This window comes from Struthio camelus, chromosome 8 (assembly GCF_040807025.1).
Source record: "Struthio camelus isolate bStrCam1 chromosome 8, bStrCam1.hap1, whole genome shotgun sequence".
Classification (NCBI taxonomy): domain Eukaryota; kingdom Metazoa; phylum Chordata; class Aves; order Struthioniformes; family Struthionidae; genus Struthio; species Struthio camelus.
The window spans coordinates 26,007,788-26,030,054 of record NC_090949.1 but is presented as its reverse complement, the minus strand read 5'-3'; the positions used below and the strand labels follow the sequence as shown (position 1 = coordinate 26,030,054).

The window sequence follows — 22,267 nt, the reverse complement described above, 5'->3', positions numbered from 1 at the left end:
AAAAAAAAAAGAAAAGGAAAACTGAAAGCTTACCTCTGTCCTAACCACTGCTCATATCCTTCCAGTGATCATCAAAACTCACATCCCCTCTCGCATTCACACTGTGCTACATGCCTCTGTGCGCTGTGCTGAACTACTGCTCTGAGAGCTAACTGTATACTACCACAAACATGAAACAAGGCTCAGGGAAAGGTAGGCCAGTCACACCATTCCTTACTCCAAGGGTAAGAGAGGGCTAATAGTCACTGGAGGTTTGTCTTGAATGAGACAAGCAGCTGAACTTAATTCAACCTTAATTAGTTCACATTAGCTGAATTCAATCTCCTCTTGTCACAGGGAAGATAAGGCTTAGAGAATTAATTCTTTTCCACTCTCCTCTGTACTTTGGCAAGGTGTACAGTTACACATTAAGGAGAACAGTCTCTCAAAGCTTACTAAGGCATTGCTCAAGGAGGAGAAATTTGAAGTTAAGCGGGGACACTACAAGAGACATTCACGTATATCTTTCACTATATCCAGAAGTCTAGCCTCCTTTCTTGGAGGTGTCAGAAGCGGCAATAAACAACGTACTTTATCCATTAATTTACTTCAGCAGTTAAATACACAAACATCCAAGGCTCAGCATGACTAGTTTCCTTATGGAGTTACCATTCAAATGCATCCATAACAGCAAAGTACACAAGGCGTTTTCTGAAGTATTGAGAGAACAAATTACATAAGCAGGAAATAAGCAAATATTTTTCACCATCTCCCATGACAGATTTGTTTGTGCCCAATATTAAAGGAGTCAAGTTTACTAAAACTGCAGTCTCTGAAGAGATTGCAAGAGTCTCAGATGTCAGGGTTAGCTCAGTTTCATGCGTCCACTAGCACGAAGAAAGGACCAGAGAAAAGATGAATGCTAGGGAGTTACCTAGTAACTCTGTGTTCTGTTACCCAGAATAAAGGCACTGATCACAACAAAAGAGAAAGTAATTTAACAGGAAGATAACTTAAACATAAAAGCAATATTCTTAAGATCATTAAACACTCAAGAACTAACACACCTAATTTATTTCTGCAGTTTTAGATATCAGCGTTATCATATCAATCATAAAGCCACACACCGAATTATAAGAAAATAAAGAAATAACAACAGCCATCAAGCATCACCTATCTTGTGCACTGAATCATACAAGGTTCCCATTAGGGGAAAATAAAACAGAAGGTATAATTGCACCATTATACATCGTTTCATATTACATATGCTCAAGGAGGCCTAATAACGCTTGAAAAGCAATTTCCTTTTTGTCAACTGTTAACTTCCAAATACTTATTTATAGAAGCTTAACATTAACTCTTCGTACGAGAGTCTCCCGAAATTTTTAATTTATACTTAAATTGTGCATAAATTTCTCACTTATAAAATTATGTGATAAATAAAATATTATTGGATACATAGAGAACTCCAAAAAAATCAACAGAAAACTAGTAGCTCCGTAACTGCTTTCAAAAGTAGCCATATAAAATTGTATATTGCTGTTTACAGTAATATTTTGAGAAGTACACATCCATAAAAGTTTCTAAAAGATATAAGCTGTACCATCGCTTCCTTTCAGTTGTGGCAACTGATGAAGGTCAATAAGCCAAGTCTTAAAAGCACTGTCAATGCTTTGTATGTGTTCAATAAACTTACTATTTTTCACCTTCCAAGAATAAGCGAAGAACACATTTTAAACACAAGATTCAAGAAATAGAAACAGGCAGCTAACAAAAAGTCTGTGACATCAGCTCATGGTGATCCTGTCCTATCCTGTTGGAACATCCTGGGCATCTGAAACCAGCCAGTACACTCAACAAAAATTACTCTAGCCCCCTGCAACCCAAAGGGAGCTCTTCTGATAAAAACGTTTGCGTCTAAAAACTGACAATGTTTTGCCTACAAATTTGCAACATTGTATCAAAAGACAAAGCAGCGACCTCCCTCCACCCCCAAGAGACTGACATCGTTTAAAATGGCAGCTAGAACTAGACACGGGCAGACCAAAGAAGCAAAACCCAAAGAAATTCAGAACCCATTCCAGCACCTTGGTACATGTCATTTAAGCACAAAGCTCTTCCACAAGTAAACAAAGGTCACATGCAAGTTGTGGCCTGAAGTCTTTTCACAGGTCTTGGAAAGCCCTGACAATTTCTGGTGCTGTGAAGGAAGCAAAGGACAACAGGTATTCTAATTTCAAAACAAATTGTCATGCGGTAGCAGATACATCAAAGTTGATCTTTTAACTATATTCTGTGCTTATTTTCAATCTATAAAGTAATTTTCCATATATCACTGACAAAGGTACTAATTTTCAAGAGATCCCAATCAATATTTGGACTCCCAATGTCTTAAGCACGTTCCTGAAGAAAAAAATCTCTGCCCAGAAAGACACCATGTTTGTCATCTTATAAATTCACTCTTCCGCTACCTGTTCTAGAACAGGACTTCTTAGCAGTCCTTCTGTCAAAGTCACTGTATCAGTGGAAAGGCATTTCCAAGTCATCATCTGTTAACAGACAAAACGCCTTACAACATCTAACAAAAAACAGAGGGGCAAAAACACAATTAAGTCTAATAAAAATATTGCAACAGAAACCTCCAGCAATGCAAAGAAACATAATACAGTGAACATGGGATTTGACAGATAGTTTTTGGCCCGACAGAAGAACAGTTCTTCTGGATCAGCGTTTCTCAGCCTCTGACCCAGGGAGCACTGCTCAGCTGCGACACTTCTGAAAAAGCCCATGAAATAGCTTCAAAAAAAGCTGGCTTGTATTTTGGGGTGGGGGGAGGGGAATTGTTCGCTTATTTCAATAGCTGCAATACACAATTCTCACGTGCAAGCAAGAAAATGGAAAACAAGGAAAAATAAAAGCAGTAACTGAGCATTCAAAGTCAAGCCTAATTTATATCCGATTGCATCTAAAATCTCCTGTGGCATTACTGCCCAGTACAATCCTCAGATTGTATTCTACGAGGTCAGACGTCCCTTTGGACTTAAAAAGGTTGAGACACATCATTTTAGACGACAGATATTTGGCAGACAATATGGTAGAAGATAAAGGGAAGATAAGGATTTCTGAAGGACGAAGTAAGACGATGAGATAACTAGTACATATGATTAGAGAAAGAAATCAAATTCCAGCAGAGAAAAAAAAAACCCTCATCATAGGTATTTGCTAAAAAACAAAGGGTACTTAAAATATACAAAAAGATTCAGGAAACAAAAGCCTCAGTGCACAAGCTTACTTAATTTTGACAATTAAGAATCATAAACTAAAACAAAGTATTTTGCGAACTGAAGTCTCTAATACTAGATTTATAGAGCATGAACCTGCTTTTGTGCTCAGTAATAAAAGGAAAGCCATAAAGAGCATTAGGTAATCACAAATTCCACCCCTTAAGCACACGAGAGAACTCCAGCATTTGCTTGGGCTTAATCACATCCCGCTAATACTAGTAAATCAGAACCACCTCAGTACGTAGCAACTATTTTAGAGGCATTATTAGGGAGGCTGAGAAGAGTTACCGTGCTTATACTTACTGGAATCCTCCCATTTGAGAAGGTGCAACTTCCAAGCAGAATAATACAGAAATCCCAGTACCAGAAAGAGACAGAGGGCTAGCAGCAGGTTCCGCATGAACACCAACAGTCCCATCTTCAGATGAAATCTGCTCCTCTACATGACCTGGGAAAGAGAAACAGGTCGAGGTTTGAATCCCCTCCTCCGGTCGTCACCCCGCCGAGGCACACGCCCCACGCGGTACTCTCCTCAGGGCAAGACGCTCCAGCTGCCCGCGGGTGAAATACCAACCGCCGCGCTGAGCCGCCGCTGCTCCTTCCCTGCCGGGAGAGGCGGGAGGCCCCGGCTGCCGCTGCCGGCGTCACCGCAGCCCGCCCGCCGCCGAGGGGCAAGGCTTCCCCTGCCGATGACACAGCACGGAGAGGCTCGGGGAAGCGCCCGCTCGCCAAGCGGGGCCCAACCGGCCTCGGCGGGGGGGAGCGGGGCTGCGGCCGGCGGCTCCCCCCGCGGCCGCCCCGGGAGGGGCTCGGCGCCCAGCGGAGCCCCCCGGGCCGCGCTCCGGCTCTAACGGCCGCCCGCCGCCGCCCTGCCGCCTCTGAACCGCGCCGCGGAGCCCGGCGCCGAGCGGACAAACGCACCGGAAGGCGGCCGTTACGGCGGGCGGCAGCGTTCCTCAGAGAAGGCCGAGCGGAGGCGCAGAGACGGAGCGTCCCGGCCCGCTCCGCTGCCCGGCAACGGGCGGCCCCGACGCCCTCCCGGGCTCCCCGCGCAGCCGCCGGCAGCGGCGCCGGGCCTGGGCCGCGGCGGGCGCTCAGGGGGCCCGGCCGCCCTCAGACAGCCCCCCGGGCCGCGCCCGCCCTCAGCCGCCGCCCGCTCCTCACCCGGCCGCCGCCGCTGCCGCCGCCCCTGGGCGCTCGGCCGCCGGCTCCGGCTCCGGCTCCGGCCCGCGGGCGCGGGGCTGCGGGCGCCGCCATGCCGCCCCCGGCGCAGCGGGACCGGCCGCCGCCGCCGCCGCCGCCGCCGCCGCCGCGCGGAGGGGCCGCCGCCCGCCAATGGGGCGCCGGGGCGGGATGCCGCGCCGCCAACCCGCCCGCGTAGCGGGGCCCGCCGGCCAATGGCGGAGTGCGTCCCGCCGGCCAATAGAGAGGCGCGGGGGGCGTCACCCGCAGCCAATCGCGGGCCGGCGGGAGGGGGTCTGGAGCCTAAGGGTCCCCAGCGCCCCCCCTCCCGCCTCCGGGAGCGCTGCGGCAGGGCGGGGGCGCGGCGCGCATGCGCGGAGAGCACGGCCCCTCCAATCACTGCACCGCACTGCCCCTCCAATCACTGCACCTGCACCGCACTACACTGCACCTGCACCGCACTGCCCCTCCGAGCACTGCACCACACTGCCCTCGCCAATCACTGCACCTGCACAGCACTGCACCTCCAATCACTGCACCTGCACCGCACTGTGCCTCCGAGCACTGCACCACACTGCCCCTCCGAGCACTGCACCCACACCACATTGCCCCTCCGAACACTGCACCACACTGCCCTCGCCAATCACTGCACCTGCACTGCACTGCCCCTCCAATCACTGCACTGCACTACACTGCACCACACTGCCCTCGCCAATCACTGCATCTGCACTGCACCTCCAATCACTGCACCTGCACTGCACTGCCCCTCCGAGCACTGCACCACACTGCCCTCGCCAATCACTGCACCTGCACCGCACTGCCCCTCCAATCACTACACTGCACCACACTGCACCACACTGCCTCTCAAAGCACTGCAGTTGCACGGCACTGCACTTCAATCACCTTACCTGCACTGCACTGCCCCTGCAAGCAATGAACCTGCACTGCACTATCCCTCCAAGCACTACACTGCACTGCTCCCTCCAAGCACTGTGTCTGCACAGCACTGCACCTCCAAGCACTGCACCTTCACTCCCTGCAGTCATTGCACCTGGACCACACTGCACTGCCAATCACTGCACACTGCACCTCCCTCAATCACTGCACCACACTGGCCTCCTTCAATCAGTCCACTGCACCCCTTCAGTGAACTGCAATGGCTCCCTCCAATCATTGCACCACATCCCCTCAATCGTTGCACAGCACTGCCCCTCTCCAATCACTACACTGCATCCCCAATCACTGCAGTCCCCCCTCCAGTCATAGCACCATACTCCCTCCAATCGCTGCACCACACTACACCTCTGCAATTACTGCACCCCACACCCTTAATCACTGCACTACACTGATCCCCTCCAATCACTGCATGCCACTGCCCACCCTCCAATTACAGCATGGCACTCCTCCAAAAAGTGCTTGGCACTGACCCTCTAATCACTGTACCACATGGTCCCACCTCCAGTCACTGCATTGCACCCCTAGTCGTACACTGCCTTCCAGCACCTCCAATCACTGCATCGCACTGTGCCCCTAATCACTGCATCATACCTCCAATCACTGCACAGCACTGCCTTGCATCCAGTCACAGCACCACATTACTCCCCCCCAGCCACTGCACCAGCCTTCCAATCACTATGCTACCCCCCCCCTCCAATCACTGCCTGGCACTGCTCCACACCACCGCCAATCATTGCGTGACAGTCCATGCAACCTCCCCAAATCACTGCCCTGCATTACACCACTTCCAGTCACTGCACAGCACTGTTATTTCCAATAATCACAGTACCCACAGCACCTCCAGTCACTGTACCTCCTGTCAAGCACTGCACTCCACCATCCCTCTTGCCACAGCTCTGCACTGCACACCACTGCAACTACCTGCAGCTGTGACACCTATAAACACTGTGCCACACTGCCTGGCTCCAGTAAGTGCACCTCCCTTTGCCTCCTTCCAACCTCTGCACCATACTGTGGTGACTACACTGTGCCACACCTCCCCGTCACTGCATCTCCCTCCTATTGGCTGCATCCCCAACTGTACCACATTGCCTAGCCTCCAGTCACTGCACTGCAGTGCACTGCGTCTCCTTCCTATCATCGCACTGCCCAAGCTCCAACTACTGCATGACCCTCCCCCCCCCCCAAACTGCTGCGTTGAACAGCCCTTCAATCACTGCCTTGCACCTCCCTCCAGCAACGGCACCACACCGCCCAGCCTGCAACCACCGGCTTCCGCCCACGGCCATGCAGTGCCCAGCTTCGCCTGCAGCCCCTGTGCAGCGCTTCCAGCCTACCCCCGCTGCCTTGCACCGCCCGACCTTGTCTAGCCTCCAGGCACTACGCTGCACCTAGCCTCACTGCACAGTCTAGTTTAGCATCCACCGCACTGGCTCACTGCTTTGCCCTGCCTCCACCGGCTGCAGCCCCTCAAAGCACTGCACACCCACCAAGGGCAGCACAGTGCCACAGCACCAGCACCCGGGATTCGCACCGCCCAACCGCCCAAACCGCCTCGGCCGCCGGCGCACAGCAGCCCGCCCGGGGCCCCGCAGCCCCGACCCGCTCCACGCGCCTGCCCTGCCGGTGCGGTTCCCCGCCTCGGGGCACGGCTGCCCAGCAAGCACCGCGGCCGCGCGGCACGGCCTCCCACCTGCCTGCACCCCCGCACCCTTCTGGCCCAGGGCAACGGAAAAGCGCCAGCACAAGCTGCTGCAGGGAGGGGGCCGATAAAGAATTAAAGAAGCAGTCGGGGATGCTGGAGACAAAGTCTTCTAAGCAAAAAGACACCGTAAGAAGCAAACATCCACCTCCGAGACAGGACGGGAACCCAGCAGTTTCCCATCTCCACCCTCCGTGGTGCGCTAAGGACACAAGGAAAACGCAAAGCCACGTGCACGCCAGGGTGCTGAGGCAGCTCCGGCTGCGCCCGAGCCCACGCACCACCGCCGCCCGCCGGGCACTGCCCCGCTGCCCCGGCCGTCCGCCGAAGGGTCGTGCCCAGGCGTTGCCGTCCCCCGGCCCCAGTGCGGCTCCCGCCCCGCCAGCCTCGCCTCCGCCTGGCCGCGGTCCTGCCGGCCCCTTCAGCCGCCCGGCTCCTCTTTCCGCCTCCCACCGCCCCGGCGGCGGCGCGGAGACTCCCGGCGCGACTCTGCCGCTCGCGCGCTGCGGTTGGGAAGCACGTGGTGGGCAGGAGCAGCGGGCGACCTGATTTCGACAAGGAGCCAGATAAGCGACGACCTCCTTCGCCCGGACAGATAGCGACACGGCTGGGGCTCGCTGCACGGCCCGGGTCGGTGGCTCGGGAAACTCTACCCCGCGCTATCAGGTGTCCGCGCGCTGGAAGGAGCCCAGAGAGAAGTCAGATTTCCTGCCAGCCTGGGAAAAGCTAGGAAGCCGAGAGCCGAGCGTTTATGGAAATCGGGTACCATCAGCCGGCAGCTGCCTAACAGCCGCGAGAGGAATTAAAGCAATGATTAGTGGCGTGATGGTTCGAGTAGCAGGGCTTTAGTCTGAACATGTCCCTCCTTAGCTTACACATGCTATTCGCGGGCAGATGTCAAGCTGGATGTTGCTAGGAGATAGACAGCGGGGGAATAATTAAGTCTGATTAAATCCTATCATATTGCCACGCTGCTTTCCAGAAGGCTCTGGAGCTTTTCCGGTAAAACTGACCAAGTGAGAGGGCAAGAGCGCTAGCACGTCCTGGCCTACCGAAACCGGCTGGCCGTCGACCCGCTAAGCCTTGGGCCCGGCCCCGCGTCCGCCTGTGTGTTTGCAAAGCGTTTCCCAGGGCACCGCTGGCCCGCGAGCTGCAAAAACGACTCCGGGAACGACGGGGACGTGGCCGCGTGTGCAGGCGACGGCACGGCGGGACGGGGTGCCCTGGCCGGAGCAGGCGGCGCCGTTCCCTCCGCGTCTCCCCAGGGGCCGTTTCCCTGCAGGCGGCTCGGGGCGCTGGACTAGACGCCACCCCGTCCCCTCGACGGGAGCCCCCGTAACGCGCGCGGGTCGGGTTCAGCCACTCGCGTGCCCTCCGGGGCTGGGCGCATCGGGGCGACCTTCAGCTGCCTCCGAAAGGAGCCTCACTTGCGCCTGCCGAAACCGCCCTGCAAACTCGCCGCACGTGTGGGGTTTGAAGGCGGCCGGGGCGTTTGCCTCGAAAGCACGCCGTTTGCTTTTTTTGGTTTATGATGGCTGGGCTGCACATCATCGTGTGTGACACGTAAAGGTAAATAACGTCTATGTATTCTTTTCTTATCAGTAAAGAAAGTTAGGCTGTAACTACTCCTGTTAGTTGCACAATATGCAGAGGCGACCCCCCGGAGTCCGCCGGTAGCGAGGCTGCTGATCGCGCCTCGACGCGCTGCCCTGTAACAATTCTCGCTCCAGCGCTCACACTGTAAGCCTTCACCCCAAATTACATGTCATCAAATCAGATTTGATACTAACTAATTTAATATTTTATTATTAACTAAATACTGCAGGGAAGGTCTCTTTGCACTAACAGCTAGATGGAGATTACCTCCGGGAATGCAATCTGGGCTCTAACACGCTGCTATGTTGTCTTTATCTCTCCGGCCCAACTTGTTTTACCTCATACATGCGCTACACATTATTCTTAAGAGTAGGCTCTAGCTCTGGAGAACAGTGTGATCAGTCTGCAGGCAGCACTTTATGCCTCCTAGTGCCCTAGCCACCGGGGGAGCAGAAACATTCAAGTGTACCATCGGCCGTCCCACGGGAAACAAGTTCAAAAACAAGCAGAACTTGGCTGAAAAATTTTGCCACCCTCCAGATATCTTCAACAGAAGCGAGTCACCCTTACAGCTGCACGCGCAGATAGACACCCGGAGCCTGCACTAACAGACGCCGCTGCTATCTGCCCGACCAGGCCACGTTCCCCAGAGTCTTTCTGATACGGAGCGATCGAATGGTCCTTTCCGACGGTCGGCTGTATTGCTCCGAGCAGCTGTCCGGAGCACCGCTCGGCCCCTCATCTTCTTGCGTTAATTCCAATACATCCTGTTTGGCTCACGCGTATTTTCCAAGAAAGGAGCTAGGCTTGATTTTAAGACACAAAGCTGGAGAACCCCAGCTCCCCTGGCTCTCTTTCAGGAGCCCATCAGCCTCACTTTTAGAGGAGCAACCCACATCTCTGAGCCTGGCTCCAGCTTGCAGACGCACCATTTTGCTCTGCCTCCTGCTTGATTAAAGGAGCTTTTAGAGCCTGGTGTTTTCTCACTCTGACATGACACACATGCTGCAGGCAAGCTCCCTCTCAGCCCTTTTTCCAATGAATTGGATATATTGAGTTCCTTAATTCTCATACTGCCAGGCTTTTCCCCCCCACCCTCAAGCCATTATTTTGCTTCTCTGCTCTACACACCCTCCCTGATTTTCCTGCATCTTTCCAAGCTACAGCATCCCACAATAAGCCCCACTAATGCTTTAACATGAGGGTTACATCTGCCTTTTCCTCTTCTCTGTCCTGAAGAGCTGCTTTGACCCAGTCTGCCAGGACCAGGCGTTCGCGCCCGCAGCACCTTCGCTCCCACGCGTCCAGGCCCCTGAAAGGCGGAGCAGGGCGACGGTGACACCTCCGCTCCCGGGGTCCCAACTCGCCCCGTCCCATCTCGGCTGCCACGCTGGCGCCTTCTCGGAGCAGCCTGCAAATGCTGGGTTTGCACCTGCGGCGAGCGCCACGGAGGGCCCGACATCCACCGGCGCTCTGCCGGCACGCCGGTGGCCGGGGGGCAGCCGGAGAAACCGTTCGCAGGCAGAGCCTGGCGGGATTTCCCTCCCACTCCCTCCTCCCGGTAGTTATTTCACCCGGGCAGCCGGAGCCTCCTGCTCCAAGCATTTTTCCGAGGGTGCACGTGGCCCGTCGGGGCCGGACGCGGAGCTGGCCAGCTCTCTGCGAGCAGGCGTCCCGGCTCTCATCGGCCACTGTGCTATGAAATCAGGCGACCAACACAGGTAGCACCTGCTGGTATTCAGCCCAATTTGGGTGTGAAACTGGGGAAATATTACACAATGCCTCTTAACATTTTACATAACGTGCCTTGAGTAACAGCAGTCACTCAGGAAGCTGGTGCACCACTTAGTGTGCTATGCGCTGTGAAAACAGCCCAGTAAAACAATACGCTGGGTGGAGTTCCCACGTTTAATCCTGTTCTGTAAAGAAGACAGCTCAAATGTTCCTTGTGTATTTACCGTTCCAAGGGTTTTCTTTTTCCTCAGCAGCTGCCCGAGTCTGATGCGCTTGAGACCTGGGAGTGAAACTGGAGATTTTTCCCAGGCCACTCGCTGTCATCAGCTATCACAAATCTGCGACTGCACTTCAGCCGATTACACAAATGATGCGTAGCCTTCGAAACGGCCCAGCTCCTTCTGCGATCGCCACCTCTCTCCTGGGCCGAGAGCGCAAAAACAGATTGCTGTCCCTGAGGCCATCAGCTGCGACCACTCCAAGCGCGGCAGATGGGAAAGGTGGCTTTTTACAAACAGAGGTGTGGAGGAAAGCAATACCAGATAGACCTGAATTTCTGAGATCGTTTCTAAATAGACCTGATCTTCTGAGACAACTAAAGCTGGAAGGGCCATGAACCTGGATCGGACACCGATGGCCCAGAAAGACCCAGGGAGTCCTGCTCGCTTTGGCTACCGCGAGCCCAAGGACAGCAGCTGCTGGCTCTGCCCCAAGCCCTCACCCAGGCATCACCCCGGCCCCTTTCAGACCTTACAAATAGCTGAAACAGCAACGTAGGGGAGGCAGATACTTTCCAACCGCTGTCCGTATCCTCCTTCGAAGGGACCTGCAGGAGTGGCCCGATCTCACGGAGCTCCGCAGCTGGAGTGGGACGTTTGCACCACAGCAGGGCGAGGAGAGGCCACAGCTCCCGAAACCGGGCATGTTTGTGCCACAGGCCGGATAATTTGCACAAAACATTTTGATGATGCAATTGTGGTTTCCTTTGACCCACAAGTGTTAATTTTTAACAAATATTGGGCTGGAGGGTGGCCAGGGTAACCCTTTGGCTCAAAAAGAGCAAAAGCAACACGCAAAGAAACAGGAGAGACACCTGAATTTAGGTTTGGGGTTTTGTCACTGGGAAGCCAAAAACATAGCTAAGGGCATCACAGATGCGGTTTCGTAGAACTTGAGCGTTCTAAAAAAACTCGTTGCCTTTGCACAAAAGGAAAGGTCCAGCAGATAAAGGCAGTAGCATCTATATAGCACACTTGGGCTTTTCTAGTGTTCAACAGTGACGTAGATTTTTTAAATTAAAAATGTGTATTATAAAGAATTAATAAGGCTCACGTTAGATTAACAGCTAAATTCATTAACAACTACATTTTGAGGTCTGTCAGTGAGCCAAGTTTTAATGGGGAGACATCAACAAATGGGAACCTAACTGGACCCCTAGAGACGGTTTCCTGGTCCAATGCCATTTAATAGTTTTTAAAATCAATTATCTCGATGACAGGATGAAGGCTTAAATTTGTGGATAGTACAAATAATGAACAGGCTGCTTGCTGTTACAGAGTGATCTGAACTGTCTGATAAAATTATCACAATTCACAGTGCATTTTAAATAGCCCTGAATTCAGATTAAGATACAAGGAGGACAGCTTGTACCAGGAGATGGAGGATCTCCCGGAAAGCGTCAGGAGGAGGAAAAAAAAAAAGGAAATAAAGAAAAAAAAAGCCAGAAAAACAGACAGCTGTCTCCACACACATTTTCTGCTACGAGCTTGCATCCCAGCACACTGGCTGGGAGACACCGTGCGCCAGAGACGTGCGGAGGGGATTTGCAAGCAGAAGAAGGGTAGTGCTCTTGCCTCTCAGAGCCCTTGCTCTCTCTACGGCACCAGCAAAGCCAATTTTATGTCCAGTTCAGCTGTCCTAACTTCAGAACAGTCATGGAAAACCTGACCAGCAGCAACACCACCCTGGAGCATTTCAGCCTGGCAGAGCAAAGCACGAGACCCAACGGCTGGGAGCTGCAGATGGAAAAAATCAAGCTTGAAATTAATTAAATGTCTCAGCAGCACGGCCATCGAACACTGCAGGGGGTAGCCAGCCCCATTGCTCAGCAGCTTTAAAATGAGATTGGATGGTCTGGAGTTTTAATTTAACTTCCCAACAACATCTGTGGCTCGGACATGAAGAAGGCCTGCCCGTGCGGCCACAGTGGCGGTTTCGCCCCTGATCTGATCACAGCCCCTGTCCCAGAGAGGGCCGGGTCGCCTGAGCTGCCCTCCAGACACCCGTCCCCGGATGGCGCTGGGCCCTTTGCCCTTCACCTCCGCTTCAGCTTGCAGGGAAAGCCTGCGCGGGGCTGAGGCTGCGGTGGGCTGGGTCCCGGCTGGGGATGCTCCTTGTCACCCATCCGAACAGCGCCAGGAGCCGCTGGCAAAGGAGGTCGGGGGTAACCCCGAGCGCCAGACCTGCCAGCGGGGCTCAGCCAGAGCACAGGCTTCTCCATCCACTCTTCCAGGCCATGCACATGTTTTTCACAGACCTGGGCATCATGGTCCGGCCCGACCAGCTCCCGGCTCCTCAGTGTCGCACAGCTCTCAAGCACACGCGCCGCCCCCAGCAGCGCTCAGCTCCAACCCTTTGTTGTCATATTTCCAAGCCTGAGTACTTTCTTAATTAATTGTTTTGGAGCAAGAAAGCCTTTTCCTAACTTCAGCTGGCCTGTCGCGGCGGTGGAGGCACACGGTAGCTGGATCCTCTCACCGATGTCTACGTGAATCCCATCCTATCTCCCGCTGCCCCCGACACCCGCTGAACTGAAGCATCTTAACACGCGCTCGTCTGCAGCAGCCCAGCAGCACCCCCGTGACTTTCCTGCAGCGCGGTCGCAGGCTTTGGTGCTCATGCTAATCTCTGCCGCGCAAGTCCAAGAGAGCCAGCGCCTAAAAACACAATTGAAGCACAACGGTTTATGATGCTGCTGGTTCAATCCCTGGTTAGGATTTACAAACTTCTCTAATTTGTGTATCCATGTTTGATCTCTTCCCCGTGCACCCCGAGGAAATGGCTGCGAGCCAGCGTCACTCCTGAGTAAGCCGTATTCCCGCGGCGGCCGAGCCGTGCCCCATTTCAAATTTCGTGATGTCGTTTTTCATGATTTCAGACATAAATGGGGCCCACGTGCCAGTTCGAGTCGGCTTGGTGCATAATTGATGGCACAGGTATGAGCACGCTCCTTTGGGAAAAGTTGTTTCACGTCGTCTTTCCTGGCCCCGTTTCTTGCAAAATTTGGCGTAAAATCTCGATTTTGCAGTAGCGTCTATGCAGGTTGTACTGCGTGATGGTCTTTCAACCTGCTTCAGTGAGCAGCTCCCAGGGTGTCGCGGTGTCTGCAGAGCTGCTGGCTGCTCCCGGCTCGGCGTGGACGACCGGAGCCTTCTCCAAACCCTCTGCCGTGCGCCAGGGCACTGCCAAGCACCCCTGCGCACCCTGGCACAGAGGTGCTCTCCCCAACTGCTCGCCCAGAGGCTGCACTGGCTACAGCAGCACCCGGCCCTGGGGGTGGCGCGACCCCGTCTGGAAACGGGATGAGGAGCAAAGAGGTAGCAGAGGGCTGGGGGTGAGGACAAGCAGAGGGAGGAGAGGGAAGGAGCCAGATGACTCGCTGCCTTTGTGCAAATCCTGCCAGTCCCTGGAAGGCAGTGGGAGGAGGTGCGGAGCTACCGCCGCAGGTGCTTCACCCGCGGGCCCGAGAGCCCCCACCTGGCCTGGGGGGTGCATGGCTGGCAGGCGGCTGGCCTTGGCCCCTCGGACACCTGCCCCATGCGCTGCCCTCCCAGGCGCCCCAAGGAGCCTGCAGGCCCACCTCCCCACTGCTCTGGGAAGAGCCTGTCCTTGCCACCCGGCTGGGGAGCGGGTGCTCCCGCGCCGGGGGGCTTTGGAGGCCCATCGGCAAGATGGGGCAGCTGGTGCTCATCTTCTCCCCCTTGCAAAAGGGAAGGAAAGCGAGGAGCCATCTGCCACAGGATGGTCCGTAGTGCAGAGCCATCAGGGCAAACTGGCCGCATGGGCCAGGGAGAGGGTGTAGGGGCTGGGGCCCCTGGCGTGCATTGTGCTACCATTGCGTTGCAGGACCTAGCCAGGGTTTTCACGCTCTGCTGCCAGCTGTGAGCTCTCCACTTTTATGAGATTCAGCGTTTGGGCAACCTGTGTGTGCTTGTAGCCACTTTGCAACACAGGGCACCAGCATGACCTGCAGGAAGCACCTTTGGGTGCTGACCCACAAGGGTTAATAGCCAGCAGGAGGACTGGTCTTTCCACAAAGCAGGGGAAGCTAAACGGAAAGAGGCATCGTTACCACCAACATCCTCGCTGTCAGACCACTTCCCGGGAGATGGGGCAGATTAGCACCTCTTATTTGTGCAGCAACCCAAACAGGCGCTGATTGGACAGTCCAGCAGCTACAAACCACCCGTGCTGCTGAGCGAACCCCAGCACGAAGCCAGCCGAGCAGCATACCCCAGCTCTGCTCTCCCTCTGCAGGGGAGAGGGGGGCAATTTGGCCCTGGGGCACTGAAAGACATGTTGAGCTTTTGCTCACCTTCAGCAGCACCCAGGACACAGCCGTGGCTTGGCACTGCCACCTCCCCGCGGCGATGTGCCACAGCACACGTGCAGAGAGCTGCATGGCAGCCCGAAAGGGAATAGCACGCATGCACGCGCACACACACACACACACACACACAGGTGCCTGCTCCCCCCCGCAGGAAGACATTCCTGCCACGTGCCAGGTGTCCCTGGCAGCGCTGGGGCACCGGGTAGGGATGAGCCCGGGCAGAGGGGGCAGCCTCCTTCCCCGCACCGCCCGTCCTCAAGCATCTTGCCCGGGAGGGCAGCACCAACACAACCTCACTCGTTTCCAAGCCAAGGGACCATCTAAAGGCCCTGGAAGCACCAGTTTCTCCTCTGCCCTCAGGAGCATGGGGATAACTGTCATTTGGAAGCAGCAATTGCTTTCCAACCCGGGGGCCCTTTGCTCCGCTTCCAGAGCGAGCTGTTTCCACCTTCTCCAGCAGCTCCTGCCCACGGTGCCTGTGAGCCTGGAGCAGAGGCTTTGGTGGCTGCAGCAGGGCTGGCAGCAACGCCAGCTGGTCCCCCCCTCAGGGCCAGGCAGCTGGGCTGCAGCGGGGCTCTGCCCAGCAGGGGATTTTTGGATCTGTTCCTCTGTAATGCTTTCAGGAGCCTTGGGCCCTGCAGAGGAGAAAATCTCCCCAGCCAAAGGGGACTCCCTGTTTCTGCAGCAGCAAATGGCCACGTGCTGTGTTTTGCAGCCCAAGCTTCAGTCCCACAAGATAATTTCTGCTCAGATACCTGACATACTTCTGCCCCAGCCAGGAACAACCACCAGCTCCAAAGCTGGCAAAACCTGAGGGATCTGTTCACCTGATTTCTCAAGAGCAGCGAAAATGCACAAGGCCAAGGTCTTGTTTCCGTTCCTTCTGCTCCGTGTTCACTACCATATTCACAGTCTGCTTATGGTATTACCTGCCCAAGCCTAGCTCACTCTTAGAAGTTGCGCTCAAAACAGAAGTGTGGGTGCGTGCTTGCATATACACGCATACACACATATATACATATTTGCATGCATGCTCATTTTTCCTCCTGTCTCCCAGCTCTATGAGCTCTCTGCGCAGGTACAATCAGCTCCTGCCTGGCTATTCTCTCGCACTGCTCCGACAGCGATGGCACAGCGGGTAGCGTTGCCTTTGCAGCCTGTGCTCCCTTTTTCTTGTGCTCCTGGTGGGCTGGCTGTGCCTCGAGCCCCTGGCCAGGCTGCAGGTCTGAGCAGCCTTGCTAGATAGCCGAGCTCCTCCCAAGGCAGCAGGCAGCTGGCCCTGGAGCAGGGCTGAGAGAGGCATCTCGTGGTCCGGATGTGGAACGAGGCTGTCATCTCTTGCTCATCAGTACAGGCAACCCTAAAAATATCCCGGGAGTGGGCCGATGGCAGTTGTGCTACAGTCTCTGTTACGTGGAAGGAAATTGCTAGTCCCTGGCAGAGCGGTTATCTGCCAGACGGCCCTGGACAGAGCCAGCTCTGCAGCTGCGTGGGCTGCCCAGCTCCAGGCTCTCCTCTGCACCTGGGCACAGCACCGTGCAGGACACAGGGTACCATGCTCAGACACTGCTACTGCTCCTGCTGCCTTGGAAGTCTGCACACTGCTGTGCGCCGTGTTTAGTGCAGGCTGTGAAGCACACCGGCACGGCAGCCCGACTGCCTCCGCGCAGCAGAGCTCCTGGCCAGGGGAGACGGGCAGTGCCATGGGCATCATCCTTCCTGGGGTGCACGGGACTGAGGAGGGAGCGGAGAGGGGAATTGGGGTTTGGGAGCCCATGGGGGTGAATCCCTAGCACTGGTGAACGTGCTGCGCCAAAGGTGGATGCAAGCAGCCAAGCTCACTGTGCTGTGCGTGCAAGGGCAATCAACACCATCGGGGCACCAAGCAGAAGAGCCAGTCGGCCAAGCAGGAGGGTAGGCACAGCACTGAGCCCATGGGGGAAAGCCAAAGAACCAGGAGAAAAACAAACAAACAAACAAACAAAAAACACAAAAAACCCCACACAAGCAGCTGAGAGCTGCTGAGTTTTTAGCTAGGCTGGTGAAGAGGGCTGGCACCGCTCTCTGCAACACACAGCTGTGGAGGGCGAAGCCATCGACTCCTCCTGCCATCTCTGCACGTCCTAAATCCCTAGTGAGGGCGGCTGCTGCTCACAAAGCCTAGGGCAATCGTCCACCTGCTAAGCCCACCCGAGCGGGAAAAGGAGCAGAGAGAGGCCTGGAGGAGAAGCCAGAAATGCTGTGCCAGCCCTCGTAGGAACAGCCCCCGCGGTTACAGGGTAAGAGCACGAACGCAGCCCAGAGCAGAGACTCTCTCGCCTTGGCAGGGGCACGTCGCTGGCAGGCAGAGCCCGTGCCTGTCACTGCAGGTCCCAGAGGTTCAGGGCAGGAGGCAGGGCTGCTTCGGGAAGCAGCAACGCTTGCAAGATGGCCAGCAAGCAGAGCCCCATCAGAGCTGCCAGAGATGCAGGGGCGCTGACCGATTCCCTGACTGTCGCCCTGCACAGCTGCGACGCCCCCAGCAGAGCTGTCACCCCGCTGGGTCCAGGCTCTGCTGCTCTCCATGCGTATGAATAACCCCGCTGTAGGACTTGGCACACACAGGGTAGCATCCCTGGCAACGCACGGTGCCAGGGCAGGACCAAGGGCCTTGCTGGGATGCCACAAGGCAGGATTTCCCCAGCTCCAGCACCAGCGCTCCCGCGGGTGCTCTCTTGCCCTGCTGCAAGCTGGGTTTGCAGAGGCAAAGACAAGGAACAGCCACAGGATTACCCTGCGCCTTGGCTGCGGGCAGCAGGGCCTGGCTCAGGCTGGCTCTGACGTGCCTGGGGAGCGGAGCCAGAAAGACTTTGAGCCTCTTACAGACCATTTCAGGATAGGCGCGCTGGCTGCCAGCCCCATTGCCCGTGCTTTGCATCCTGCCTCAGACGCATCTCACGCTCAGCCCTGCCCTGGAAGCACTTACCCCAACTGGCAGGGCTCGGCGAGGAGGCTTCCCACCCAGCCAGGGTATTCAGCACAGACAGACGCCCCGACATCCCCGCAGCCGCCGGTGACAGGCAGCAGATGCAGTCATTGCTTCCTCTGGCCCACAGCTGCTCTCAAAATAGCTCCCAGCTCCATGCGCTCAGGGCTGCTGAGAGGCAGCGCCAGCAGCCCAGGAAGAAGCCCCAGCTCAGGGCACGGCCCACAGTGTCTGGGCAAGCCCCCTCCACGTGGTGCCCTACTGCAGGACCGGCTGATGCAAGTCTCTGGGGACCGGTCTACGTGTTGATGAGGAGCACAGGAGCACGCAGGGGCTGACACACTCCTCCCCCAAGCCGCTCAGCTAGCTGTGATCTGAGCTGTCCTTGAACCCGATGTGCTGGGCCCCAAATCCCACCAGCAGCTGGGTCTTCCCTCTGCAGCCATCTCCTCTTTCTCACTCGAGAGCTAGCTAGCAAAACATCTGTACAACCCCCTCCCGAAGCAATGGCATATTGAGCACAAGATGTTACTGTCCTGCCCAGCATCTCACAGCCCCTCTCTAGCACATGTGCCCCTTCTCGCTTTCCTCAGGGGTGCACTTTGCATGCTTCAAATCACTAGAACTGAGGCACATTCACAGGCTTCTCTCCATATCTCTGCTGCTGAGCACGGGTGTGCTAGGCTGCACTGAGCCCCTGAGCCCCCACGCGGGCCCTCAGCTGGGCTGGGCACCAGCTCGTGAGCTCTCTCCTGCCAGACATTGCCCAGTGCCAGGCTGTCTGGGAGAGCCTGTCACACCGCTCCATGCTCCAGGGAACCTCGGGAGCTCTCATGGCCGGCGTGGAGCATCCCCAGGGAGCAGCGCTGAGCGCACTGCCAGCCTGAGCGCCATCGCCTGCTTCTTAAGGCTCCAGGGCAGCTCATGCTTGGAGAAGGGGGAGAAGGAAACACCTCTGAGGTGCCAGGCAGGGCCCAGCTGCAGCCTGCCGTTTGTTTGCCCTGACGAGAAGCTGCACAAGGGCTCTTCTGTCCAGCAGTCCCAAGAAGGACACAGGCATCCCAGCCTGCATGGAGCAGGGGTTGGGACCTGCTGTGGGAAGCTGGGGCAGCCTCAGTCCCCCACCGAGATTTCCCCCCCAGCCCTGCACCTCTCACTGGGACCTGTCCATGCTCCCCTACAAACTGGGGGAGGCTGGGGGTAGAGGCAGACAGGAGGGCCCCAAGGGCAGCTACCTGAGACAGCACAGCCCAAGGCCTGGCCCAGGGGCAGCCTTGCAGAAGCTGAATTCCCAGGGAAAGGCCCTCCCTGGCACATTGACTCCAGAGAGGTGACCCACGCAGGCAAGAGACCGGGCCAGAAGAGGGGTAGAAACGGGGTGGGCAATCCCTTACTACACTAGGTCCCCTTAATACTGCTCGATTTATCTGGAGAAGTCCTAGAGCTAGGCTGGGCAAGGCAATGAGAGAGAAGCAGTTCTTCAGCTGGCCCATCAGGTGCTGACGTGCCTGGCTCCCAGCCCAGGAGCTCAGAGCCACACAGCTCCCATGAACACAGCCTTTCTTCTCCCTGCCACACAGCCCTTGGCAGCCCTGCAGCCTCTCCGGCTGGGGAGGGAGAAGAGCCAAGGTCTGTTTTTCCTGTCCTTTTCCTCTTGCCAGGCTCTTCACAGCACTGAGGGCCCTCATCAGGGCCTCCCCAGCCAGGAACAGCACTGCAAACCCCTTGTCCCACAGGGCTCCAAGAAGAGCCTTTGCCTTAAGGCAGTAAGAAAGAACAGGATTGGCCCAAGCCCCATCGCAAGAAGGGCCAAGGGCCTGAGTAGGACGCCGTGTTACCACCCCGCATACAAGGGAAGAAGGCAAAATTAGAGCATTAATTCCCCTACCCGTCCCCTTGGACATCAGCTGTTAAATAATGTTTGGAAACATCTACCCAGATGGAAACAGGAAAGGCAGAGAAGACTCACCACAGACCTTTTTCTGGCTGCCAGCACAACTGCTTCCTTCATTCTGCCCCAGGCTCTGCCAGGCCCGGACAAGCAAAAGCTGCGTCTCTGTTGCAGAGCCAAGCAGCCTCGGTAGTTACCCACCACAGGCAGCAACAGCTCAATCAGGAGGAGTGCTAAGTCAGTCTGTGCAGTTGTTACTAGTCTTACTTCACTGCTCCAAGCAGAACAATGCTGTATCTCCAGCACCAGCACCAGACCAGCACTATGGGCTGCTCCAATTTGCCACTGAGCTGACTAGAAGTTCATAGTTACCCTGCACACATGACCTACACCAGTCAGCACCTATCACCTACACTAAAGGTGGGGATACTCCCCACTTTTTTTTAAATTGCTTTTGGCTGTCAGTAATAACATCCAAGTTAACTGCTGTTGCAAGGATGGACACTACTGTTAACCCAAAGGTGCAGGGATACTGTATTCAACAGCGGCAGTACTTCAAGTAAATAACCAGGGAATGACAGAGTCTAACTATATATATATGTAACATGTACACACAACCATCTAACCCCCATGCCTCAGGCTTCTCCAGAGGTCCGCAAGTACCACATACCTCCTGCCTCCCTAAATTCAGCCAAGACTGTGGACTTAATTCATTATATATACTTCTTGAAGTAGCTTGCTCCAGTCTATAGTATACTTGCATACAACATATCACAGTGCAGATATATGTCCTGTTTGGACATGTGACAAAGCTGGTAGAAATCCTCTAACTGCAAAGAGGCAATTTTCTCCTGCTCTGTACAGAGGACTTGAACTCGGGTGTGAAAATATCCGAGCACACAAGCTGTCTGCCGTCCCCAGAGCCAGTGAGCGGTCAGTTCTTCCTTCAGCCAACAGTGTGGATAAGGCAGGAGAACTACTGGGATGTTGGGTCCTTGTGTAGTGTGAGGGGCCCCTATTTGTACATTGTGCAGTGACTCACACAGGACTAATTCTCTCAGCAGCTAAGGTGAAAGCACCCAGCCAGCAGGCCTACTTCATTTCTCTCTTGTACTGTGTTCTGAAGGTGTTCAAAGCCCACTAGAACCACTCACAAAAATTAGGACTCTTCTACTTAAATGAAAATTAGACTAAGAACCTCTTTTTTACCCTCTTTTCTGTCTACAAATTAACACACGTACTACATCATTTAAATCCTTTTCTAGTACCATCCCATACATTTCCTTCTTTCTCTAGGTACTGCTAGAATAGTGTTGACCTTCAGCATTGTCACATTATTCATGCTGCGGCATAAGAGACCAGGGAAAAAATTCTTGTATGAATCTGCTGCGGGTTCCTCACAGACAGCAATCGGGTGAATGTCTTCCATTCCTCTGCAGACCATTCTGGTGAGGTCAAAGGAAACCTACAGTTACATACCCTTAGCTATCTTCATTACTGGAACTCAGTAACAACATATTTATTCCACTTGAGAGTGGAATGAGCGCTGCCCTCCTCACTGATCAGAGGAACAGATCTAAAGTTGCTGGATCTCTCCAAAAGTCATGCAAAGAAATGAAGAACGATCACTGTGGAATATGAAAAAGGCTTATTTTGGCAATTTAGCAATACCCCACGTTGTTTGTGTCAAACCTAAAATAGTATGCATCCTAAAGTGAGTACCAGATACGTAAAGCTTCCTGCAACGTCTACAAATTTAACAGGGGAAAAGGTATTTTAGTAAAGACTCTGCAACTTGAAACGCTGGCTCCATGAATACCTGCTACTTTAGATGCCAAAGATACGGGCTGAAGTAATAAAATAATGAATAAGCAATTTATTCAAGGTCATTCTACATATCCCTAATGAAAATCTATGAGCTAAAGGAGATGAATCTCCTTTTCCTGACTGCCAGTTCAGCAAGTCTCAACCAGCACTGTGAAATTCAAGAGTGAACACGGAAGTAAAGAGCAGAGCTATTTGACTCTGCATCCAGGAAGATTTTCTGATGACCACTCCTCTGGCACTACTGCTGTCTCTCAACAGCAGAAGGCGCTTAAGGCAACTCAGCTCTTAATGTAGGTGTCTCAGTTTTGTACTTCAATTAGGAAGGATGAATCTGTGTCTCTGCTCCTGTTCTAGTTTATCAGCCACACCAGACGGACTCCTTAGATAACAGGACACCACAGCCTGTCTGAAAAACACCCGAGAACTCACCGGTAAGCATTAAGGACATGAATATCAGAAGAGAAAAACACTACTAGAAAAATTAGAAGTGCAATGAGAATTTCCACATTACATTGTTTCGGATCTGAAATTAATCTAGAGA

At 54.6% G+C, this 22,267-nt stretch overlaps 1 protein-coding gene across 17 annotated transcripts in view; it reads right to left on the bottom strand.

Moving 5' to 3' along the window:
• ST3GAL3 (ST3 beta-galactoside alpha-2,3-sialyltransferase 3) overlaps positions 1-18,251 on the bottom strand; it is a 212,305-nt gene extending 194,054 nt beyond the window's left edge. For 7 of the 17 annotated variants that reach the window (XM_068952863.1, XM_068952869.1, XM_068952867.1 and 4 more), the window contains exons 1-2: positions 4,185-4,319; positions 3,567-3,711 (exon numbers count right to left, since the gene is read on the bottom strand). In XM_068952863.1, the coding sequence (XP_068808964.1) occupies positions 3,567-3,681 (115 nt within the window). In that variant the 5' untranslated portion in view covers positions 3,682-3,711; positions 4,185-4,319. Of the gene's footprint in view, positions 1-3,566; positions 3,712-4,184; positions 4,320-4,427; positions 4,492-10,658; positions 10,774-11,183; positions 11,363-18,008 lie in introns of those variants that run through there. The other 10 variants (XM_068952875.1, XM_068952879.1, XM_068952873.1 and 7 more) reach the window with 9 other exon arrangements.
• Positions 18,252-22,267: the final 4,016 nt, after the last annotated feature.